This window comes from Ovis canadensis, chromosome 2 (assembly GCF_042477335.2).
Source record: "Ovis canadensis isolate MfBH-ARS-UI-01 breed Bighorn chromosome 2, ARS-UI_OviCan_v2, whole genome shotgun sequence".
In the NCBI taxonomy this organism is placed as follows: domain Eukaryota; kingdom Metazoa; phylum Chordata; class Mammalia; order Artiodactyla; family Bovidae; genus Ovis; species Ovis canadensis.
Window position 1 is genome coordinate 13,060,762 of NC_091246.1, and position 26,572 is coordinate 13,087,333.

Genomic DNA, 26,572 nt, shown 5'->3' on the forward strand with positions numbered 1-26,572 from the left:
ATGATGGATCTCAAGATCACGCCTGCCTGGTTTGTAATATTAAAATCCTGATAGCAGCACCAATTTACTCTGGTGGGAATGCTGCCATCAAAACATGGTCACATCATCAAACTTGAAATATGAGGCCTTTTTTATATTGTATAATGTTGCCCTTTGATTTTTCAGGAAGCTTTATTCCCTGTTTTTGTTGTTATAATGGTATTAAATGGAGGTTTTGAGAAGTGTTCATTGCCAAAGATTTGTTAAATGTGTATGGTGTGTTCCATTATTTTGCTGCTCACCATAGAATCAGAGAATTTTCATAAGCAAGGTCCATGAAAGATGAAACTAGGCTTATGTGGATCTTGTTTTATTTCCTCAAAAGATTCTTTTTAAGGGAGAAAAGGATGATAATGTAATGGTTGATGGCAGTTGGAGAGCTTTTCTGTTTTTGAAACTCAGTTGTTCTTCATGTGAGAGTACTACCCTTGCATTTTGTTAAGAAAAATGGTGTAAAATCTAAAGCAAACTGATGGGTCATTAACTTTGAGGAAGTGGATAATTTACCTTAAAATGTTTGGAAAAATCCCAGTGGTAACCACAAAATTGAAAGAGATGTTATAGCAATTGTTATTACTCCAAGCTATGTGTTTGGAGCACCTGAGAGACTGTCTCTAAATATTTATGTCCAGTTATTTACAGAAATAATCAAATCCAGGTCTGGAACATGGTATGTAGAAGATTAGCCTAGAAAATCTTTATCATATGAGATAGGAGGGAATCTATCAAAGGCAGTATATTTAAAAAGAAGAAAACTCAGGAGACGGACTTCCCTGGTGGCTCAGAGGTAAAGAATGCACCTGCCAACGCAGGAGACATGGGTTCAATCCCAGGGACAGGATGATCCCACATGCCGGGATAGCAACTAAGCCTGTGTGCCACACCTGTTGAGCCTTTGCTCTAGAGACCAGCAGTTGCACCTGGTGAAACTCTCTCACTCCAGAGCCCATGCTCTGCAACAAGAGAAGCCACTGCAATGAGAAGCCTGTGCACCGCACTGGAGAGTAACCCCCGCTCACCGCAACTAGAGGAAAGTCTATGCAGCAGCAAAGACCCAGCACAGCCAGAAATACTAAAGTTGTAAAAAAAGACCTCAGGAGCCAATTGGATAAGGCTCCCGAGATGGCCAAGATGAAACCTTTTTAGCCTCAGTAAGGGTAATAACTTTAATGGCCACATCAAATATGTCATGAATGACAGACTCATAATGATACTGAAAGATTATTTGGTAACTTCTAGGGGATTCCCATGGGCAAATTCATTATTTTGAAAGTACAACAAAAGGAGGAAAAGTATCTTTTCAAGGCTAACTGGATGACTCTTTGAGACCCCATGAACTATACAGTCCCTGGAATTCTCCAGGCCAGAATACTGGAGTGAGTAGCCTTTCCCTTCTCCAAGGGATCTTCCCAACCCACGGATAGAACCCAGGTCTCCTGCATTGCAGGCAGATTCTTTACCAGCTGAGCTACCAGAGGACCCCAACTGAAAGACTCGATAACCAAATAGTAGATGAATTCCAGTCAATAACGATAGAATTCAAACCTCAGAATTTGCAACTCTTATGAATTAATGGATTTAGGTTTTCATCAGCATGGCTACTGATGTCAAAAATAGTAATAATAATAATGGAGCCAGACATTATGCCTCTCAATGGAAAAACATACCATTAGGGGAAAAGTCTTACCATAAAAAGAACTTTTGAATTTTTGCCTTTCTTAACAAGTTCCCCCAGTACCAAAGGTGAGTGGCTGGGAAAGAATAGGGACTTAGTCCCAACAGACCTCTGTTGCAGGCTCTTTGCTTTTGCTGGATGTAAAGATGCTAGGGAACCTCTCTGAGCCTCTGTTTCATCCTGTCTGCAGTACATGATAACCACCTTTGCAAAGTTACTGCAAGGATTAGCGATAAAAGGAAGTGGCAAGCACTACACTTTATACAATGTCTGAGCTCAATAGAGGGTAGTAATTGTCATTACCCCTAGTATTCATATGATTACCAAAGTCAGACAAAGCAATTAAGACAACTAATGTAAATCATGGTCAGTTTTTCTACTCTGTAAATGTTATCATTTTTATATAAGGATTAACAACCTTTTTGAGACATCTAAATCCCCCAAATGTCGCTACACATGCGATCGTCTCGAAATATAAATCCCTACAGGCAACTGAGGAATAAATCAAAGAACACAAAAATGGGATAATCATGTTCTAAAATTGCTATTAATCAGCAGTAAAGTGGTTTCTATGATGCTAAAAATTAATATAGTTAAGTTAATTGTTGATTAAGCAGATACATTATGTCAAAAATAGTAACTTGATGCTGATCTGGATCTAAAACTCCAGCTTAATTATCAAAGCAAGATATGTAAAGGAATAGAGAGAGAAAGAGAGAGGGGGAAGTAAGTAATAAGTCATAAAATAATAAATAGTAAAATTTGCAACTTACTAAGAAGGGAGACAACAGATAGTGTGTGATTTTCTTTTTACAGCAATAGCTACAGAAAATAGAATTTTATTGGAACAAAAATTGAGATGATTGAAACAGAGTATTTATTATGGAAAATATTAACAAAGGAAAAAAATTAGTGAGAAAAATACTGTTGGCTTAAATTAACTACTTGAGTGTAGTCCACTCTGGAATACCCAAATAGGGAGCTGACTTCAATAGTTTGTCATATACTTCCTCAAAATTAATAAATAGTTCACAAAATACAATGTATATTTTCCTTTGCATATGTAAGTATATAAGCACAGGAAAAGTACAGCAGATATTAACAGGGTTTATCTCTGGATGAAGAATTCTAGAAAACTTTTTACTTCTCTTTCATATTTTTTAAGCCTTCTATAATCAACACATATTACTTTTTCAATAAGAAGAAAATAATATATATTTTTAAAAACATTTATTTTTTTTGGTTCAGTTATTTTTTGGAAGGTCAAGTGAGTATCCTTCCATAGATGTCAGTGGAGTTTTTGTAGGGGAAGCTTTGTCAGTAAACTCGGAAGAAAATACCTTTGAGTAGTAGGGGATTAAGGATGAAAGACAACAGTTAAGCAGATAAAAATCAAAGTAGAGGTGATAGCTCCTTTTCAGACATATTGCTAATTTAGAACCAGCTCCAAGAATGTGTATCCAAAGAGCTCTGAGGATTGAAAAACCATCACACAGAATCCATGGGTGCAGTTCATATACTTAAAGCCAAGCCCCTTAACACACTACTTAAAACCCAGAATGTTACAGAATTTTATTTATCTTATTAATTGTTCCATAGCAAATTAGGAATTTAAAACATAGGAAAAGGTTATCATTAGAAACATTAGAAACAAGATCATTAGAGACAATATCATTAGAAACAAGCAAAGTTAAACCACAGAAAAAGAGGACTGAAAATTGTATCCAGAAATAAAAACCCAGTAATCTTAGCCTAGCTCAGCATATAGTAACTCTGAGGGGTAAATAGCTGATATCCTCCCCCCTCCCCCTACCCTACCCTCCCATCCCACGCCAAAGGTCTGTGAGATATAGGAAAATATATCAAAAGTCCATCGAGGATAACAACTATAAATGATGTTTCAACAAGTTTATATTATTTTTACCCTTATTTCAGAAGGCAGGGATATAAATTTTTAGAAAGATTTTTGCTCAAAATATTTAAAATTTTACTTGCTTGGGCCCTTAATAGGGTAAGTTTAGATACAATGGATAAGTTACATTGTCAAAAAATTCAATCCTGATCTCAATAAGATATCTTGACCTAGTTCAAGTCCAAGGGTATATATAAACATTCACTTCTTTGCTGTACCTCTCAGATACTGAAAAATAAACTCAATTCAAAATAATTTTAAAAATCCTCAGTAAATAGACCTCTCAGATATTTCGGACACATTCTATATCGGTCTTTGCTGCTGGTTATAATTAGTTGTCATTTAAGCAGAAAGTGAAACAGTGTCTGTACCTGAATTACACTGGTCAGCCAGAATATGAATTTTGAGGTAATTTGATGAAAACATTTTTGAAAGTCTAAATCCACTTCTTAAACTGTATTTATTTAATGAACTCATTTAGCATCCCAATGCCAAGGATTTCCGGTTCCAGCGGAGTTGACTTTGCACTCGTATTTTTTCATTATCATCTTTTATCGTCATTTATCATCATTTATCATCATTTATTGTCTTGTCAGTGACAGTTTTTATTGATCCACAGGGGAACAGAGAACGGGTGTGTCAGGAGAATGGACAGTGGACTGGAGAGGTGGCGACATGCAAAAGTAAGTCAAATGACTCTTGGTCCCCAAACGATACTAAGGACACAGAATAATAATGTGGCCACATTTTCTTTGCAAGTTGTTTCCATAATTAAAAACAAAATTTGACTCCATGAACTGTAAAAGAACCTTTTATGGGCTTTTGCTCACAGGCACTGAAATAATATAACACTGAAAAACTGTGGTAGAGATTAATGATTAGATTGGAACAGAACACAAGATTGCTGACTCTAGAATGGCAAACATTTTGTTTCGAAACTAATTACTGAGTTTACTTGCCTTCTTTCTGTGGGTTTCCCCCGAAATAATGATAATCTAGAAAACTTAGAGCTGTTTCCTTGGTAACAGTAGTGGGTAAAACTAACATCTTCATAACATTGACACATCTGTCCAACAAATGAATATTCACATTTTTGCTGGAATTTTGCATTAATTCATTGTATGAGGACAGCCAAGTTTATTTAGCAGGATGTGGGTGAATTCAAGTGACTCAGTTCCTAGGATATGGCTCATATGATTCCTCTGTCAAAAAGCAATGTATTTAAATCCAACAGTTACAAACCAGTCAAATGGCAAGTTTAAAATTTTTTTTCTCTTAATAATTCTGGAGTAGTTATCAGATTTTCAAACCAGAAGAGACTTCTTGGATAACCTAGTCTACCCGCTTCTGTTAACCAATGAGAAAGAATGAACTGGGGGAAGGGATGTGACCTGCCCAGTATCAGAAATGAAGTTAGTGGCAAGCCTATACTAGGACTTGGGGTACCTGAGTTTTGTTCACTTTGTTTTGAATGTAGATTAATGAGCTGATTTTGTATGCAATAGGAATCTTAAGTCTTTTAAACAATATTTTATGGCTAATGTTCAGTGGAGAGTATGACTTTGTAGCTCTAAAAGGGAGCTCTGTGTGTGTGTATATAGAAAGACATACATAAACATTGAGTAACATCTCAATGTTCACATCAATGAGCATTCCAAATAATAGCATTTTTTTTGTTTCAGTTGTTCGTGATCAAACAGTGCATGATCAAAAGTGAATGTATGTACAGAGGAGGGAAGAGGGGAACGAAAAGGAAACATGTCTGAAATAGGAAACTGCTATGGTGGGGGCTTCCCTGGTGGCTCAGAGGGTAAAGCGTCTGCCTGCAATGTGGGAGACCTGGGTTCGATCCCTGGGTTGGGAAGATTCCCTGGAGAAGGAAATGGCAACCTACTCCAGTACTTTTGCCTGGAAAATCAAAGAGTCTCAAAGAGTCTGACATGACTGAGCTATTTCAGTTTCTTTCTTTCTTTCTGGGGTTGGTGAGGGGATTGTTTCCTTTTTGCAGCAGGTTTAATTCAAGCTACAATGATAATGGTTTGTATAGCTTCTATTCTGGAATGCAAGATAGTAATAGAACACTCTATGTGAATCCTGTTATTCTCTGTGGTTTTTTATTTCTAAATTATCAAATAAGTGATATAAATTCCCTGTATAAAGAAGAGGGTTGGGAGATTTAAGATGAGGCTTTGCTTTTTCTTCTTAGAGATCATGTGTGAAGCTCCACTTGAGTTTCTGAATGGGAAAGCTGAAGTTGAAAACAGTACCACTGGGCCCAGCGTGATATATTCCTGCAACAGAGGCTACAGCCTTGAAGGGGCGCCCGAGGCTTCCTGCACAGAAAATGGGACTTGGAGCCACCCTGTTCCTCTCTGCAAACGTGTGTGTTGACCATAGGAGGGGTTTAAATCAGAATCAGTTCCCTGGCTGTCTAAAACATAGTAGAAACTCCATTGATAAGTGAGATTGGCCCAGAGAAAGAAATCTGTGCATATCCAAGCCGAATACTATGGGATGTTTTAAAAATCAACTGAATTATATAAAATAGCCTGTCTGAGAATCAGCTTTCATAAGATTCCTTGGATGAGTACAAGTCTAAAAACATTCACAGAAAATGCAACTTAATTTTAAAAATTTGACATAAATGTATAATGAATTACATGTGATAGGAGTGATGAAAGAAAATATATTTAATGTTCAATATTAATATAACAAAGTAAACATAAATATAGTGTATGAAGATAATTAGCTATAGCCACTGAAATGAAAACAATATTCCCAAGCAAGGTATAAATTGAGAAAACTCTGGCTATTGTTTAAAGTATTACAACACATTAATCAAAGCTTTGAAATTCAGCTGACACCCTTCTTACACACAAAAGACTTTTTTTGTGCCCATTGAAAATTAGAAGAACTGAAATTGTGTGAAATCGGTGTTGTATGCACATCACAGTCTTACACTAAAAGCGACACTTCCTGGTTTTCCTTCAGACCCGTAGAAAAATGAGTCCATTTTTACCAAAAAGCCTGGGAAACTCTATAATTTAAGTTCTGATGCTCTGATAGAGTAGTGTGGTCTAAAGTTATATTCAGCTCTCTGAGAAATGTCTGGCTTTTCTCTGGCTCATCTTCTGAAGGATGTTCAGTAAAAGAAAGTGCAGGGGCAGTAGGAAGTGTTCATCCCACGTTCTTAATAGTCTTCAAACATGAAGGGGATGTTTGATATACTCCTTGGTTTCCAGCACAGCTTTGGTTTCACTGGTGAAGGGCTGCAGTTGTGAACGAGCATTTAATTTGCCATCTTAGAATTTTAGGACCATGCATTAGTGGTTGAATAGCTTGATGTTTTCAGATCTTACCTATTTTATCCTGACAAATAATTTCATGGGGATGCAAAATAAGTCTATTTAATGTTTGAAGTTCTATATTTTGAAGCCTCATAGTATCATCACTGGGAACTCAACTCGGGCAGAGTTCATACTCTGCCTTCAAAGAAATGAACTAGGAGAGACAATATCAGTAAACATTTTCTTTTCTTTTTAACAGCAAATCCATGCCCTGTCCCATTTGTGATCCCTGAGAATGCTGTGCTTTCTGAAAAGGAGTTCTATGTCGATCAAAACGTGTCTATCAAGTGTAGGGAAGGCTTCCTGCTCCGGGGCCAGAGTACTATCACGTGCAACCCTGACGAGACGTGGACGCAGACAAGTGCCAAATGTGAAAGTAAGTGAACACGTGGGAGCCAGTGAATTTACTTAGTGGGAAATGAAATTTTCTCATCTTCCTGAGATTATTTTCAATCAAGTAACTTATATGTAAATATTTAGGTCTCTGTCTTATGGTCATCAACTTCTGTGTTGCTATTTAAAAAAACTTTTTTAAATTTAATTTGAAATCCAAACATAAAGAGACACTTATCAGGACTAGGCTAAAACCTGCCTGGCCAGGATTCACTTGAATAGATTTTCAAATCACACTTTTCTAGGAATGGGCAGGATGTTAAATCTAAAATACGTATTTTTCTCCACATTGTTGAGTCTCTAGACTACCCATTAATAGGCTTCGGAATAGAAAATTTATTTCACAGTAGTTCTCCAACTTGAGCAGATATCAGAACCACCTAGCAGGCATGGTACAAACAGGGCCCACCTTAGAGTATCTGACTCAGTAGGTCTGGAGTGAGGCCTGAGAATTTGCATTTTTAACAATTTCCCAGGTGTTGCTGATGGCAATACTGCTGGTCCTAAAAACACAACTGGAGAACCTGTGGGCTAGCACCGTGCTGATACATAACAGTCTGGCAGCATCTCTTGCAGCCTTGTGACAACTCTTGACATGTCTTTGTGCTTTTTAAAAATATTTTAATATACATAAGCATTTGCTGTTTTATTTTTTCTTTTACTGACGTATACTAGATTTACAGTGTTGCTAGTTTCAGGTGGACAGCAAAGTGATTCAGCTACATGTATCTGTATATAATCTTTTTCAAATTATTTTCTATTATAAGTTATTACAAAATATTGATTACAGCTCACTATGCTATTTTATATATATATATATTTCTGTGTATCTGTCAATCCCAAACTCCTAATTTATCCCTCCCCCTCCTTTCCCTTAATGACTTGGATAACCTTGATTAACCCTGTCTTGACCTGGATAACCACAGTGGTGTGGTCATTCACCTAGAGCCAGACATCCTGGAGTGTGAAGTCAAGTGGGCCTTAGGAAGCATTACTATGAAAAAGCTAGTGGAGATAATGAAATTCCAGCTGAGCTGTTTAAAATCCTAAAAGACAGTGCTGTTAAAGTGCTGCACTCAATATGTCAGCCAATTTGGAAAACCCATCAGTGGCCACAGGACTGGAAAAGGTCAGTTTTCATTCCAATCCCAAAGAAAGGCAATGCCCAAGAATATTCAAACTACTATACAGTTGCACTCATCTCACATGCTAGCAAGGTAATTTTCAAAATCCTTTAAGCTAGGCTTCAACAGTATGTAAACTGAGAACTTCCAGATGTACAAGCTGGATTTAGAAAAGGCAGAGGAACCAGAGATCAAATTGCCAGCTTTCGCTGGATCATACAAAAAGCAAGAGAATTCCAGAAAAACATCTGCTTCATTGACTACACTAAAGCCTTTGACTGTGTGGATCACAACAAACTGTGGAAGATTATTAAAAAGATGAGAATTATTGAACACCACCTTACTTACCTCCTGAGAAACCTTGTGTGCAGGTCAAGAAGCAACAGTTAGAACTGGACATGGAACACGAACTAGTTCAAAGTAGGAAAAGGAGTACGTCAGTGCTGTATACTGTCACCCTGCTTATTCATATGCAGAGTACGTCATGTGAAACGTTGGGATGGATGAATCATAAGCTGGAATCAGGATTGCCAGGAGAACTATCAACAACCTCAGATATGCAGATGATACCACTCTAATAGCAGAAAGTGAGCAATTAAAGGGCTTCTTGGTGATTGTGAAAGAGGAGATTGAAAAAGCTGACTTAAAACTCAACATTCAAAAAACTAAGATCATGGCATCTGCTCCCATCACTTCATTGCAAATGGAGAAAAAATGGAAATGGGAGCAGATTTTATCTTCTTGGGCTCCAAAATCACTGAGGACAGTAACTGCAGCCATGAAATAAAAAGACACTTGCGCCTTGGAGGAAAAGCTATGACAGACCTCGATAGCATATGAGAAAGCAGAGATGCCCTTTTATCAACAAAGGTCCATATAGTCAAAGCTATAGCTTTTCCAATAGTCATGTATGGATGTGAGAGCTGGACTATAAAGAAAGCTGAGTGCCAAAGAAATAATGCTTTCCAAGTGTGGTGCTGAATAAGACTCTTGAGATTCCCTTGGACAGCAAGGAGATCAAACCAATCAATCCAAAGGAAAGCAGTCCTGAATATTCATTGAAAGGACTGATGCTGAAGCTCAATACTTTGACCAGCTGATGCAAAGAGCCAACTCATTGGAAAAGACACTGATGCTGGGAAAGATTTAAGGCAGGAGGAGAAGGGGGTGACAGAGGATAAGATGGTTGGATGGCATCACCAATCAATGGACATGAGTTTGAGCAAATGCCAGGAGATAGTAAAGAACAGGGAAACCTGGTGTGCTACAGTCCATGGGATTGCAAAGAGTCAGACACAATTAGCAATTGAACAACAACTCCTTTCCCTTTAATGACTGTAAAATTGTTTTCTGTGTCTGTGAGTCTTTCTGTTTTGTTCATTTACACCCTTTTTTAGATTCCATATATAAGCAATATCATATGATATTTGTCTTTGTCTGACTTACTTCACTTAGTATGATAATCGCAAGTTGCTGCGAATGGCATTCTTTCATTCATGGCATTATTTCATTATTTATTAATAATAATGGCATTATTTCGTTCATTTTTTTAGAACTCTTGATACATCTTAACACATGTAATGCATCTTCCCTGCCCAATATCCTACACTCCTGGGTTTGTATTCTATCCTCAAAATGTCCTAGTCCTCGACTTATGCTGATGCCCTAACTTCTTTAATTTTGGAGTTCTCATCTGTAAATAGCACCAGAAATTCCTATCTTATAGGTTTGTTTTAAAAAAATTAATGAATTGATATATATTTGTGATAATGCTATCTCCTGATAGCGTAAAATAACCCCAAACCCCTGAATTTTCCACCAGCAGCCTACTGCAACGTTAGAGTTTTTATTTTATTCCAAGAAAGTGTTTATCATACTTTTAGCTGGGGATTTGGTTCCCAAATCCTGATGAAATCTACCCCCAGTTAAGTGAGAAGAACTAAATATGTATAAGCCAGACTGTCTAGGCTACTTTAAAGCCATCAGCCTGAACTAAAGTGAGCCAAGTGGCCTGATTCTACCCGCATATCCTCACATTGGTCTTGGCTCCCAGAGACTTACTACTCAGAGCACCGGAAGCAACAGCAAGGAGGGACATGCCTTTATTACAAATGTCCTTTCAGTGCATGCTTAATTACTCCTCAATATTCTTGGGAAGATCAGGGGTTGCCTAGGAGAGGAGACAGTTTCCACAGTTGTTTGTTATCCCGAGTCCTTCTTTTGCATTTTCTATTAGACAGGAGGTCTGTGGCTTAGAACAAATATCCTTCCTGAGACTGAATTAGCCACCTTCCTCATCTTTTTCACCTCATCCTGCTATTTATCAGTACAAATCAGCGATTAAAATTCAGTGGACATGAGAATCTCCTGGAGAGAGTATGTAAGATACAGATTCATAAGCCAGAAAGCCCAGAAGTTTGCATTTTTAATAAGAATCCAAGCTGATTCCCACATAGGTGGCCTGAAATCTCTGCTTTGATAACCACTTCTGTAAACCAGCCAGCAGCTCACTGTTGTCTCTCTACCTACTGTTCCTCTAACCTGGGAGCCATAGTCCTCTGATTCACTCAAGTTTAACAGCCTAGTCCAAAGACCACTGTCACTGACAATCCCCTAAGCATAATAAGTTACACTGACCTCAATTTTCTGTAGTATGGTAACCAGGCCTCTAAGACAGCTGTTTTTAAATTATATGACTGTATTTCTTTGTCTGTCTTTACCCATTTGTTTGAGCAAAGGTACAGCATTTTCTTCATTTATTTCTTTCCAGTTTCTTATACACAGTAAGGCATGAATACATGTGTATTTGATATGTGACTGATTGAATTAATGTTTTTAACTACCTTAGAAGGAAAAGAAAATTTAGAAGAATCCAAAAATTTGATCATGGCCTCTGGCAAGTTTTTAAGTGGTATTATGGCCAGAAAGTGGCCTTTTAAAAGCCAGTTCATGAAAACTCATCTAAAAGTTAGCCTTGTACAAAATGGAAACTGATGAGCGTCCTGGCTCCAATCCAGCCCTTGTTGTATGATGCACTGCAGAACATCTCTAGTTATCTAATTTATCCCCATAAAATTCCCAAAGCAAAATTAGTTATAAACATTTTTATTTAAATATTCAAAGCATGCACGTTTAAAAGAGAGAATTATCCTTCAGTCTTACATATTCCAAAAGAAGAGGGTCACTGCTTATAGTCTTGAAAAGAGGGAAACTAATGTGAAAGCTTGAATTTCATAAACCCCTTCAAGCTGTGTAAGTGGAGTTATCTTTAGGTTAGAGACAATATTTATTCCTTTACTCATTTTTCAAATATTTATTGAGAGCCCATTGCCCCAGGCACTGTTCTAGGCACTGATAAAACAGCCATGATAGAATCTGTATTCCTGCAGATCGTGATCTTTAAAGTGATAGGCTGTAAATAATCCGCATCCACTTCTCTTCTTATCTGATAAGCTAAGCATCCTGCATTGAAATTCTTATATCTCTTTGGTGAGGTATAAGAAGACAAGACTTCGTGCCTTGAGTATAAAATACCTCAGCTTCAACATATTAATCAGAAGGCAAAACCTTTGATCTTGTACATCTAATTTTTCTACAGAGCAGCAGGAGATGCTTTTAGTTTCTGGTGTCTTTTAGATTTAATGTAGTTAAAAAGGTTACCTTTGTGTATTTTATCTTTCTTCTTTAAGTCCTAGAAGTGAGACTATGCTCTCTCCTCTCCACTGGCTGAGTTAGTATTGAAAGCTTATTTTTTGTTTGTTTATTTTCCTATAGAAATCTCATGTGGTCCACCAACTCACGTAGAGAATGCAATTGCCCGAGGCGTACATTATCAGTATGGGGATATGATCACCTACTCCTGTTACAGTGGATATATGTTGGAGGGTTCCCTGAGGAGTGTTTGCCTAGAGAATGGAACCTGGACATCACCTCCTGTCTGCAGAGGTAAGGAGATATTTGAATGGTTAGTTACTAGTGAAGCTGTAGGAAAATGTATATGGAAGCCTGATATGGCCAACAGCTAGTAGGCATGCTATTTTATCTTTCCTTGGCTTTCAGTTTTCTCTTATCATGTGTGTTACTTTCCTTAACTTTACAAGTTGGAGTTTTGAAAGCTTGCACATAGACCTTTGGCCCAGTACCTGGCCCCTTCCTGAGTACATGGCTCCTTAAGCAAGTCTTCTCTCCAGATCTTAGGAGTGTTCTCCAGTCGCTAGGCAGGGCTGTGTCATGACTGGGTCATGAGGTCAACCTCCTGAACACTCAGGTGTTTCAGTACAGATACCAGTTCTAACCAGCCATCCTTAGCAGACCCCTGTGCCCCATAAGGAATGAGGCCCCATATGGGATCCTATCGTGGCTAATATAGTAAATTTTTAAATCTTTTAAGGAGCTTCCACATTGTTCTCTATTGTGGCTGTGTCTGTTTACATTCCTACCACCAAGATAGGAGGGTTTCCTTTTCTCCACACCCTCTCTAGCATTTATTATTTTAGACTTTTTGATGATGGTCATTCTGACCAATATGATACCTCATTAGAGTTTTGATTTGCATTTTTCTAATACCTGGTGATAATGAGCATCTTTTCATGTGCCTGTTAGCTCATAGGTTGTAAGAAAATATGCAGACTCCTCTCGAGAGGGGTGCTAAGGAGCTACCTCCTCAAGAAGTAGCTCAAGTGTCACTTAAAGTCAGAAGTCAAGTGAGAGTTGTGTGTCTGTTTACTTGTTTGCGTCTTCACTTCTTTAAGAGAATGGGGAACACTGGCATCACCAGAGAGCTATTAGCCATCAAAGGCTTCCTTTAAGGGAATTTTCAAATCTCCTAGAAAGGCATTTCCCCTGGTCCAGATCAACGAAGACAATCTTTTATATAAACCACTTTGTTCTCTTTTGCCCTGAATCCCCAAACTACTAAAACGTTTGATAGTTATAATCTCAGAACTACCCAAACTTGTTTATGTCCCTCCTGAGCCCCTCACGTTCATCCCGAGCCAAATCTTGAAACTGGGTTTCGTTTCTCTTCCTTAAGACTTGATTCAAGGAAATACTCTGAAATGTAAATGATCAATCCTATTTTCTGACAACCAGCCTTGCCTTCCTGAATTCCCTAGACTTATGATCCATCTTGCTTGTTTTCCAGCTGTCTGTCGATTCCCATGTCAGAATGGAGGGATCTGCCAGCGCCCAAATGCTTGTTCCTGTCCAGATGGCTGGATGGGTCGCCTCTGTGAAGAGCGTGAGTCTGTCCTTATATCTTACAAATTGTGTCCTGAGATTTTACTTTGAGTTCCGATGGTTTGCCTGGAAGCTGCCAACTTAGGGGTGTTACTAGGAACTGGCTTTACTGGTGGCAGGAATTTTCTTGCTTAAATCCCGTAACAGACCAGACAAAGGGCTGAGAGCTGATCTATGTATGTCATTTAGTTGCAGAAGATCTAGAATATTACAGACCTTGAAAATATAGTTATCAAGATCCATCTAAGGCCGTCTCCACCTGCCTACTGGCACAGATTTCCAGGAACCTTCTTGGGAAGGAGCTTATAATAAAGAGTTTCCCAGCCTTGGTCTCCCTTTATCTCAAGTCCATTTATCTTCTATGCTGCTTCTTGCTACAGTTAGTATAAATTCATGGCATTGCATAAAATTGTACTTTACAGGTAAGATAGGGAGCCCATCATTCATTAAGGGTAGCTCTTTCCAATTAAAAAAATTAATTGGTACTCCAGTAGCTATATAATGCTTGATACTTTAATATAGAATTTCAGTCCTCAGGAAAAAATATATTTAAATTTGAGTTTCCAGGAGAATGTGAAAAAGTGGCTTTAATTTTTTTAATGTCTAAACCATACTTTGTTTCAAAATCTTTAAAAATATTTTTACACGTGGATAAAATTATTGGGCATCTATTAATCTCATTGAGTCATTGATATCATGGCCATTGGTCTATAACAGTTTTTCCTAAGGCCAGACATTTTATTAGAAATTCGGAAACTTTTTAAAGTGTAAGTATTTCAACTAATCTAGAAAGGAAAATATACAGTGGAAATCAGTTTAGGCTGCTAATAGCTCACCAAAGCCAGTGTCATTCAGAAAGAAGAGAATTTTTCCTTCTTCTCCCCAGTCCTACCTTCCTACTTAGGGCTTCCACGTGTGACCTGCTAGAACTCCAAGGATCGTGACAGGCCTGGCTTAGTTCGCTGAACATGTGCCTGCAGTGCGTTAGATGAGGGCCTCCCAGGCTTTCCTGTGCTTGCAGACAACCTGGGAGAGGGTCAGTGCAGGTTCTGATTCGGTAGATCCAAGACAGGACCTGAGATTCTGCGTTTCCAACTAAGTCCTGTGTCAATGTTTCGGTCTTGAGAACAATGCTTTGAATACCAAGTCAGTAAACAGTCTCACTTCTTTTAAACAGATAACACCTCTTTACAGAGCTCAGTGATTTCTAGTAGGAGAAATGATTGCCATGGAGAATGTCAGGGAGGCCAGATTCAGTCACCGTTAGACCTCAGCTCCAAGGAAATAAAGGATAGCAGCTACTAAAGTGTTGCCCACATCAGCCCATGGAAGAGCTTATCTGACTGCCATTTTCATATTTAATTACAGCCAAGAAGAGAACCTCAAGGCAGCCAAACCCTCTGAGAGCATTTTATGTAATTTGTAATGGAAATTTGAAACGATAATGAATGAAAAACATTCTGCTTATTTTGTGAAGAGAAAGCAAAGCACTTAGCAGGCATCGATTTCGGTGTCTCCTCTTGGAAAGAGTGCATTTGGCATTGGAGTCACGAGGCTACACGAGGCTAAGGGTCCAGATTGACTTTCTGGATTGTGTTTTCCCAATAATACTGATTAATAAACACAGCATATACGGGAAGGTTATCTAGTGGGTCATCTAAGGTTTTACTCCTCCCGGAAAATATCTTTTGAACACTCGATCATGTCTGAGTGTGTGGGTTTTGATCCAGTCCTTTTTGATCTCCTTTCTAGCGATCTGCATTCTTCCGTGTCTGAACGGCGGTCGTTGTGTGGCCCCTTATCAATGTGACTGCTCACCTGGCTGGACAGGATCCCGCTGTCATACAGGTAGGCGTCCTGTCATAGTTGGTTTTCTTGGTTCCTGGACTCCGTGAAACCTTAGAGAACACCGATGAGTGTGACTAAGATTCAGAGGTGGCAGTAAAACAAAAGGGTATCAGGGTTTCTCACGAATTCCTCAAGATGGTCCCTTGAATGGTGGTCTCAATGCTCAACCTATGTCTACCTCAGAGACACCTCTCAGGGTTGTATGACAAATAAGAGCATCTGAGTTAACTCATTGGTCAGCCTTCTTCATGTCATTTGCTCTGTGTTGCAGAATGTAGACAAAACATAATGTAGAAGTTCAGAAGAATATTTATTTAAATCTCTATGAAGCTAAATCACTAAATTCACAGGAACTATTTAGAAAGAACAGGCTCTAAATAAATGCAATTGAAGTTAAAGTGAAATAACAAGAGATGGTTCCTTATCATGGAAGACAGTAACAAACTGTTGTTGATTTAATTGGTGATAGACATGTCCTCAGAGCTACCCATGCTCAAATACCTGCCTATCCGCTATACTTTGCTATCTAACTGCTTGATTTTGATCTTTCCCTGCCCTCACTAGATTATATGCCACTGGTGGGCAGGGATAGTTGTGATCTTTATATTCTCAGTAGCTAGCATAGTGCCCGCATATGACAGGTTTTTCAGTAATTGTCTAAATAATCCCACAGTCTAAAATGATAGATTTTTTTTTACCTTTTTAATGTCCTAATTGTCAGGCAACTGTTAAAAGCATAGAACTCACTGTATTTATTTTGCTTTAACTCTAACCCTTACTATTCCTCTTGTAAATAATAATTATACCACTTCCTAGTGAGGTTAATTGTAAAACAGAGCAGGCCAACTGACACCAGAGCTTGTCACAAACTCTAAGGCTCAAGTGACTATATAATTTAGCCTCCAAACTGGGAGGTTTGGGAGGATGAGAGGGGCTATTAAGAAGCAAATCAGGGAAATGGGAGTCAAAGGTGCAAAAACCCAAAATCAGATGGGCAGCCACCCCACATAAAGCCGAAAGTAAGCCATCCATGAGTGTAGGAAAGGAAAAATGTAATACTAGAGGCTAAATTTGAAGCTTTTATTTGAAACTTTTTTTTTTTTGCATTTCTCCATTTTTATTTTTATCAGAGAAAAGGCAGACTTCAAATGAAATGGTACAGTGGTTGACTCCTGATTGTATTATCACGAGTGCTCTGTTGTAAACCTTGTTATTTTAGAGTACCATAGATGAGCTTTGGGTGCTATAGGAACCCATGACATTTCACTCTTATATTAAAAGTTTGATATGTATGTTTCTTGCTGTATAAGTGGGCTCATAACTTTCACTAAAGTCTCAAAGAAGCCTGTTCAGTTCAGTTGCTCAGTCGTGTCTGACTCTTTGCAACCCCATGAATTGCGGCCTGTAACACCCCTTAAAATCTGATATCGCCATCCCATGTTCTCACTCATTGTTTAAACTTTTTATGGAAAACACAGACAACTTTTAGATTCCTTTAATGCCTTACATTGGTTATGACTCTGTTGGTTATAGAGGAGAGGAACCAATTTGAAATACCTCAAGAAAAATTGAATGAAATAAAAATAATAGAAAAAGTAGGGCTAGAGCAAGAGGTATTTGAAAGTCTTAAAGTAACATTTGGTATTTCTTTATCACAAATCAACTTTGATTTTTTTTTTTGTATGTGTGTGTGTTTATTATTTTGCTATGCTGGGTCTTTGTCACTGTGCGGGCCTTCCTCTAGTTGCCGCAAGCGGGGGCTACTCTAGTTGCGCTGCTCCAGCTTCTCAGTGAAGTGGCTTCTCTTGTTGCAGACCACAGGCTCTAGTGGTCCACTTGGGCTTCAGTAGTTGCAGCTCCCAGGCTCTGAAGCATGGCTCAGTAGTTGTGGCACACGGACTTAGCTGCCCCTAGGCACGTGGGATCTTCCCGCATCAGGGGTGGAACCCATGTCTCCTGCATTGGCAGGTGGATTCTTTATCACTGAGCCAGCAGGGGAGCCCCAACCTTGATATTTATCTATATTTCTCATGCATACCAAATTGAACCTACCTGCAAACCAGCTTTGCCCTTTCCCAGGCATCTTATCTCTGTAGGTGTTGGCAGCACGCTTCCAGATGGAGACACTCTCAAGTCGCCCTCCCCCTTCATCTGCCAGTATCAGCACTCTTTTCTGTTCCTTCCCACTCCATATCTCTTGCATCCTACTCTATCTCCACTGTCACCAACTAGTAGAAGACCTTTCCTTTGGATCACTACCAGAGTCTACTACTTAACCTTCACATTTCTATTTCCAAAATAACACCATTACACACAGCTCTGGGGATATCTTTGCCCTGTTTAAGAACCTGAGATGGTTGCTTGTTGTCTCCACATCCAGCCCAGATTCTGCCTCCTGAGGCGCTGCGTGGACTGGAACCAGCACACCTGATGCACTCACTTCCCTTCCTGCCAATCACATCTTGTCCCCTGCAGACATGGCTACTGCCTAGTCAAACTCACCTCCAAAGCCCTGCCCAAGTTTCCTCTTATCCCTAAACTTGCTGTCTACCACGAAAATCTGTTTTCTAACATTCCATCTCTAGATATTACACAGTTAGCTAGAACCATGCCATTTAAGGATCTTCCTTGGTCACTCAACAGTAAAGAATCTATCTGTGATCAGGAGACACAGGTTCAATCCCTGAATCAGGAAGATCCGCTGGAGGAGGAAATGGCAACCTACTCCAATATTCTTGCCTGGAAAATCCCATGGACAGAGCCCAGCGGGCTAAAGTCTATAGGGTCGCACAGAGTCAGACACGACTGAGGGACTAAACACACACACACGTGCCATTTAAAGCTCAATTGATCTGACTTATTTGTATTTCTTTTAGTTCCTTAGCTCCCTGACATTAAGCACCTTACTGACATGAGCCATATGGTCTTTATGTTATTCAATTTTGCTGCAGCTACCTCAGCAAAGATCCCACTTCTATCCATTAGGTATTAAACATACAAAAGGGTATAAAACAGGAGCTCTTGCTCTCCAGAATCCAGCCTAGAAAAGAAGAAGGGATGTAGAATGGCCTATAAATATGTGACTGGAGGCTAATTGAACTCTCTACATGATCAATGGTAAAATGAGTAAACCACCCAAATGTAAAGTGAGGTCGCTCAGTCGTCCGCCCAGGGATTGAACCTGGGTCATCCCGCATTGCAGACAGGCACTTTATGGTCTGAGCCACCAGGAAAGTCCAGTAGATGTTCAGAAAACGCTTCATAAGCGTAGAATCAAAGGAAGAGCAAAAGGAGTCCCCAGGTGGAGCTCATTCCAGACAAAGGCATAGATGTGTAACACAAACTTGATCAGCTAACTAGAGCCAGAGCAGAAGCCATAGAGGCGGTGGAGGGGTATGACCAGAAGTGAAGTATAAGGCTGGGCAGAGCCAGATTAGGAAGTGCCACTCAGTTGTAGATTATTGAGTTTTATTTTTGCCCTTCTTGACCCTGCTTCATTTCATAATTTCCTTTTTGTTATATTGCAAATATGTGCATTTTGTTGGCTTGCTTGTCAAGAAAGCTCGCCAAGAGCAAAGACTGGTGTTTTCATTCTTGTCCTTTCTCAGTGCTTATCAAGTGCCTGCATTGCCGATGTTTTCCCAATATTTTATGAATGAGTGATAAAGAAGTGACATTTCTTTATCTCTCACCAAAGATGAGTTTTTCATCTGGGGAAGCCTGCATTTCCAAGCTATAATGAGACTGAAATATTCCTCATTTCCAACTTTCTCTGAACAGGCATCTTATTTATTTCTTTGATTTGTTAAACTGGCTGGTCTTCATCTATTTTTAGTGTCCTTAGGTTTTTTTAACAAGTAGATTCATGGAGAAGAAGAGTTTGACCCTGAGACTATGGACCTGTGAGAAAGATGACTGTATAGTAAATCTCTCAGTTCTCACTCAGCGTTACATCAGTAGCTCATTTTTAACTCAACCCCAGGCTCTGTAATTCCAATTAAAGTTGGTAAAAGCCATGAAATACATTTCCTAGCAAGCACAAAGGGCTTTAGAATCATTTGTTATGTTAGCCAGTCTATGTGCCTGATCTAGCATCCTAAGAATTAACATCTGATATAACGACTTCATCAGTCGTAGAGTTCATTGCTGGCTCTCTCAAGAGCTTGACAGTCTCGTTGAGCATATGAATAATTTTCAGTTCAAAACAGTATCAAATTAGTTACTTAAATAAGGATTAAAGAAGAGAAAAATTAGTGGACTCGGAGTTATCAGCAAAGGTTTCAGTATGCAGGTAGAACTTAAGCTGGGATTTAAATAGAAAGATCGACTCTTGCTTGGAAGTACAGAGGGAGGTGATACCACATTATGATGTGAGATTGAGCCAACTGGCAGGATGCAGTCCATGAGGAATGGTGGCAGCTGGAGCAGAAAGCAGAGTCACATCTTATTCTGCATGTCTTCATGAGCATCTTCATGATTGCTTAGTATTCATTAAGTAAATGCATGAATTTTTCATCCCAGCTGTCTGCCAGTCTCCCTGCTTAAATGGTGGAAAATGCGTAAGACCAAACCGATGCCATTGTCTCTCGGCATGGACAGGACATGACTGTTCCAGGTAAGACAACCAAACACTACTGTTTATCTACAGCATGAGAAGACTGAAATTCAAGTTAAGTTGCCCCAAGAGCCAGAAGATATCTCTGGTTTGAAGGTAAGCATTTTGTATCCAGAAATATCCATTTTGAGATTTGAACTAAAACCAAATGAAGAAGTATTACTTAATATTTGACAGATAAAACAGTGATTCCTCAAAAACACACATTTATTACAGCACAAATACTAAAATTGAAACAACACAATTTTAGAGGATTAGCATAGCCTCTGTATGAGGACATGCAAATTTATGAAGTTTTTTGACAAAGAAAAAGGGGTTAATTAAACAAGTTAATGCCTTCTTGAATGGTAGATTGCACCCTTCATAAGAAAGGATTCAAATAAATGATAAACTCAATATGTTTTACTGATGTTCATTTGCATCCCTATTTATAATAAAAATAATATTGAAATTGATGATAAGGAACATTTATTTTTAAAGTCAAAATTTTGGTCCATATTTTTTACAGTATATATAGTCAGTATTTAATGGACTAGAAGAAAATTTATGTAAAAATGTGTTATAGCAATTGATTTCTCATTTGTAAGCAGATAAATATCATAGTTGAGAAAAGATTATCCCAAAATAAAGGGGAAATAGTTTGAAAGTTTAAATATCATAAACTTTTTATTGAAGTGTAATGGCCACACAACATTATACTAGTTTAGTATATTAGTATAACATAGTGATTCAATATATCTGTGTGTACATATTGTGCAGTGATCACCCAGTATAGTTAACTATGTAAGTCCATGTATGTAGTTATAAAAAATTTTTTTTCTTGAAATGAGACCTTTTAAGATCTACTGCTCTTAGCAACTTTCAAATGTGCAGTATGGTATTATTAATTATAATTGCCATGTTATATATACTATTCCCATGACTTAGTTATTTTATAACTGGAAATTTGTGCCTTTTGACTCCTTTTACCCATTTTGCCCAACCCCGCCCCCCACCCACCTCTACCTCTGGCTGACCACCAATCTGTTCTCTGTAAGTTTGGTTCTGGTTTTTGTTTTAGATTCTACATATAAGCAAAATCGTACGGCACCTGTCTTTCTCTTTCTGACTCATTTCACTTAGCCTAATGACCTCAAGGTCCATCCATTTGTCACAGTTGACAAGATTTCATTCTTTTTATGGCTTAATAATGTTCCATTGTGAGGTGTATGTGTGTGTGGTTTATAAAGAAAATTTTCTTTATCTTCTCATTCATCGATGGGCACAGATTGTTTCCATGTCTTGGCTATTGTAAATAATGCCGAAATGAACATGGGAGTGCAGACATCTTTTCCAATTAATGTTTTCATTTTCTTTGGATAAATACCCAGAGAGTTGCTGGATCACATGGTAGTTTTATTTTAAATCTTTTGAGGAAACTCCATAATATTTTCTACAGTGGCTGCACCAATTTATACTCCCACTAATAGTGCACAAAATTTCCTTTTCTGTACATCTTCAACAACGCTTGTTATTTCTTGCCTTTCAGATAATAGCAATTCTAACAGGTTTCAGATGACATCTCATTGAGTTTTAATTTGTATTTCCTGATGGTTAGTGATACTGAGCATCTTATCATATAAGCTGTAAGTTCTTTATGTAGTTTGAACATTAACTCATAGGATATATGGTTTGCAAATACTTTCTTCTATTCAGTAGGTTGTCTTTTTATTTTGCTGATGCTTTTCTTTGTGGTGCAGAAACTTTGGGTTTGATGTGGTCCCACTTGTTTATTTTTGCTTTTGTTGCCTTTGCTTTGATGGGAATTTAAAAAAAAAAAAATGCCAAGGCTGATGTCAAGGAGCCTATGGCCTATGTTTTTCTCCTAGGAGAAAGAAGAACTTATGGTAACTTATTTTACCGTAAGTTAGTGAAAGTGAAGGTGAAGTCGCTTAGTTGTGTCTGACTCTTGGCAATCCCATGGACTGCAGCCTACTAGGCTCCTCCACCCATGGGATTTTCCAGGCAAGAGTACTGGAATGGGTCACCGTTGCCTTCTCCAACACAAAACAATGTTACATCTTTAGAATGATCAATAAATCATCTTTCCAACTTAACATGCAGCTGAAATGAAAAAAGAATGACAGGCTAGGGACAGAATACTGTGAATTTTGTACTGCTGGACTTGTCACTCATGAAATGATCATTAGCTAATGGTCACTAAATTTATATATTCAGGAAATGATATATAGAATACTGCAAAAACACAGTGGAAGACTGAAGTTTGCCCGTTTCAGCTCAGGAAATCCCTTCCTTCACTCCCAAGCATGTTGTCCTTTCAACTCCAAAGTTCACTGCTGTTACTGGTTCTCCTCCTTTTGTGACCATATATATGTGGATTTATTTCTGGGTTCTCTATTCTGTTTCATTGATCTATGGTCTGTTTTTTATGCCAGTACCATATCATGTTGATTACATACTGCATCGTACCACTGATAAAATATTTTCAATATTATAACATTGTCCTCATAAATATTGCAATGTTGGAATATTACAACTCTATTTAAAATTTTTAATATACATCATTATAATTACATCACTTAGATCTGTATTATGTACATTTACTTCTATAGTATAGGAATCATTGAAAAAAATGGGTATTTCCATATTCATTTTTTAAAGTGAAAAATTCAGTTAACTGAAAAGAGTTATTCTTTTTTCATGTCCTTTTACTTAATTTTGATTGGACTATTAAAGTCAACTTGCCAAGATAAAAATCTATTTAAATACAAACTTAATTATTGAAAATATCTGTTTCATGCTAATGAATTTCTTCATATCAACTCAAGTATATGCATCTCTGCAGAGAGAAAAAAAAATGAACCCTGAAGGACAAATTTGGATTGTACAAGTATATTTAGAAGTTTCTAACATAAAAATGATAGTTTTACCTGAGAGCAGTGTTGAAAGAACTTAAGAAAATGAGAATCAAACTGGAGAGGATTTCTGGGGAAATAACGAGAGCAAAGAAAAGAAAAAGCAAAGATAGAAACAATAAGGATGATAGTGACTCAAAAAGGAACAGGAAGTGTTTGTAACATTCTTATTTTAAGCTTTGTTTCAACTACTTCATCTTACAGATAAGTGAAGGAAGCTCAGAGTTTGTGTGGTTCCCTAATATCAAAATACAATTGACCCTTGAACAAAATGAGTTTGAACAGCATGAGTCCACCTATATATAGATTTTTTTCCCAATAGATCCATAATACAGATCTACACAATCTTCATTTGGCTGAATCTGTGGATGTGGAGCCACAGATACAGATGACCAACTGATTGTAAAATCATCCACCAATTTTTGACTGCTCAGAGGGTCAGCACCCCTCACCCCTGTTCAAGAGTCAACTACCCCATAGGAACTTTTTCTTGACCAGAGGATGTCCAGAAATAACTTACTTTATAAACAATAAAATGCTATTAATAAAGGTAATAAAATCTAGATTTTTTTAATTCAAAAGCTTGATAAAGGAATTTTAAAAAATGATGGCAAATTCAAGAAAAAGTCAACCCAGAAGACCCAGCAGCCCTCATCAAATGCCTTTCCTTATACTGTGATGGATTTTTCTGGGAGACCTGTATTAGCTAGGACTCTGTTATTGCAACTCCAAGTGGCTTAAGCAAAGAAAGGAATCTGTTATCACAATAATGGGACCTCATATGGAACCCCATACATGCGTTGGCTGAGCAGGACGGCAAACAGACGGAGGACTTGAAGACATCTAAAGTCTCTCCCCTCCCATCTCACCTCCTGTCTCCAACATCTTCTCCATCGTCCTGCTGCAGAGCGCTTTCCTTTGCATCTCAGTTCACGTAGAAGGACCCACTGCCCATGGAAATAGTATGCTGACCCATTTTAAAACTGTAGGAGAAGAACTCATTAGTCCAGATTAATTCAAGGGCCCACCATGGATCAGTCAATGGTGATCCTAGGTTGGATTATTCTAATGTGGAATTCATTTTGCTAAAAATGAATTTTACCATGCCTTTAGGTAAAGGGTGGAAGAGACTGACAATTCATTGATGAAAGAAAGGTGGAATATAATTTCCTGAAATGGGATGGAGAGAAAGCTTTTCTGAGAAATCAAAGCAGTAAATGTTTACAAATACTTCTTTCTTTTCCACAAGATTGAGTGCCTTAAAGTTTGTCTCCCTCATGCTTAATAAAGACATAAAAACTGATGCTCACGGTAAAGAATCCACTGCCAGTGCAGGGGACCTAAGAGATATGGGTTTGATCCCTGGGTTGGAAGGATCCCCTGGAGGAAGGCATGGCAAACCACTCCGACATTCTTGCTGGGGAAATCCCATGGGCAGAGGAGGCTGGCAGACTGCAGTCCATAGGGTCTCACAGAGTCAGACATGACTGAAGCGACTTAGCTGGTTGACAGAGCAATATTCAGGCGTCGTGACAGCTGGTGGAGAAATGCCCTGTGGCATTCATTAAGTCCCTCAGTCTGTACCCTCCTCTACTGATGAATTATTCCCAAATTGTTCAGTCCTCAAGGAAGATACTGTGTTTCCTCTGACTGTGCACAGAAAATGGATCCTAAACAAATGCCATCAATAAAAACCATAGACAGTTCATTCTGTAAGTGACCTTTAGGTTCACAAAGTCCAAAGCCCTCGTTCTACAGATGAGCAGATTTTCAGACAGGAAACTAGGGACAGAGCCAGGACTAAAACTCCAGTGTGCTGTGTACCTTAGTACTTTTTCTCTGTGTCCCTTCGTTTTCTCAAGGAATGACCCCCATCCATCCAGACCACATCACAGATGAGGCCAGGTATCTGAGACTTTCAGTTGTGTTTTAATCAGCGCCCAAACAGCTGTTCCCCTTTCTTTACTGTTGAATCTTTGTTTTTTGTTCTAGGAAAAGGAGGACTGGGTTTTAACCACGGCACAACCAACCAGCTCTCCTGAAATGCAGGATCATCTCTTCCTGGCAGTCCTGGACATCACACAATTTACATGAAGACTTTCCAACACGGTGCTGGGTCTCGTCTCATTTCAGTCAACTTGTTACTTTGGGTTGACCTTTTTATTTTGTGTTATAGTCTGTTATTTCTTGTGACATACCTTCTTACATGTTTCCATTTTTAAATATGCCTGTATTTTCTATATAAAAATATATTAAATAGATGCTGCTCCACTCTCACAAAATGTACATACTCTGCTGTCTATTGGAAGGTTCCTGGTATACATTTTTATTCAGTTACTTAAAATGATTTTTCAATTAAAATATATTTTGCTACTAAATAATGTTTTTCCAGTAGTGCCATTTTGTGAGGGGAAAAAAGAAGATTCGTGGTTGGTGCTACCAGCATGTTATGAGATTACATGCAATGTACTGAGAAATGACAGCAAAGGAGACCCCTTCATGCTGGATCCATCATGTCTACAATAATATATGTAACAGTAAAAGTTTCCTTTTATTTAATTAGAAAGTAACTATTGCACCTACTATCCTCCATGCAGAACACTGTTCTGGTGCTGAGGGCAGCCTGACTAATTCCTTCTCCAGCATTTAGAAAGCTGTGGGCATCAACTTAGTGGATGGGGGGGAGGGGGAAACATGACCATGGTTCACAAGCTAAAGTGATTCACTTCCTTCTCTCAGCTGGAGTGAGAAATGCAAGAACTGGAAGATGAACAGAGAGCCCATTTCTGGGTCATAATCCCACCGCTCAGTGCTTTGGGAGAAAGGAGATTGGAATAACACAACATAAAAGGGGAAAGGAAAAGGCAAATGGGGGAAATTGCCACAATTGTGCTCCTGGCTCCACTTGCCAAAAAAAAAAAAAAAACTGAATTTGCCTAAGGCACAGCTGAGCTGCCCCTCAATTCCCACTGCTTCCCCCTAGCTCCATCACGATCCTTCTACCAGGATAAAGATTTTGTCAGACTTTGGGGGCTGGCGGGGAGGAAAGCTGCAACACTGCATTTTGTTTAAAATAGGAAAATCGCGGTCAATTCATCTCATCCTTCGGGAGAACTGCTTCCACACAAGGCCCGGAGCTCACTGTATCACTGTGAAGAGACATATGATAGAGATCTTGACTGTCCGAGTGGTTCTCACTGTCTCCTCTTCTGTCAGCCACTGACTCCTCTTCCTTCTTTCTTCTGACAGTCACCCTCTTGACCAGTTTTCCACGCTTATGAGTATTCCTTTTATTTAATTGATGCCCCCATCGACTCCCAAACTATGTTGATTTTTGTTATTTCTGATCATAAAACTATCAAATCCTAAATCTAGAAAAAAAGCAAGGTGGTACCAGAAATTTTAAGCTAAGGAAAGCTACTACATTTGAAAGCAAAACTCAGTTCTGAAAATGTACCTACTAGGT

The 26,572-nt window shown here is 38.5% G+C and overlaps 1 protein-coding gene across 3 annotated transcripts in view; it reads left to right on the forward strand.

Annotated features, from left to right (window-relative positions):
• The window catches only part of SVEP1 (sushi, von Willebrand factor type A, EGF and pentraxin domain containing 1), a 200,698-nt gene extending 175,214 nt beyond the window's left edge, over window positions 1-25,484 (forward strand). For 2 of the 3 annotated variants that reach the window (XM_069575440.1, XM_069575441.1), the window contains 8 exons: window positions 4,246-4,309; window positions 5,833-6,006; window positions 7,173-7,349; window positions 12,265-12,435; window positions 13,634-13,729; window positions 15,481-15,576; window positions 20,098-20,191; window positions 25,099-25,484. In XM_069575440.1, coding sequence (XP_069431541.1) covers window positions 4,246-4,309; window positions 5,833-6,006; window positions 7,173-7,349; window positions 12,265-12,435; window positions 13,634-13,729; window positions 15,481-15,576; window positions 20,098-20,191; window positions 25,099-25,120 — 894 coding nt within the window. In that variant the 3' untranslated portion in view covers window positions 25,121-25,484. Of the gene's footprint in view, window positions 1-4,245; window positions 4,310-5,308; window positions 6,007-7,172; window positions 7,350-12,264; window positions 12,436-13,633; window positions 13,730-15,480; window positions 15,577-20,097; window positions 20,192-25,098 lie in introns of all 3 variants that reach the window. The other variant, XR_011254209.1, reaches the window with a different exon arrangement.
• The last annotated feature ends 1,088 nt before the right edge of the window (window positions 25,485-26,572 follow it).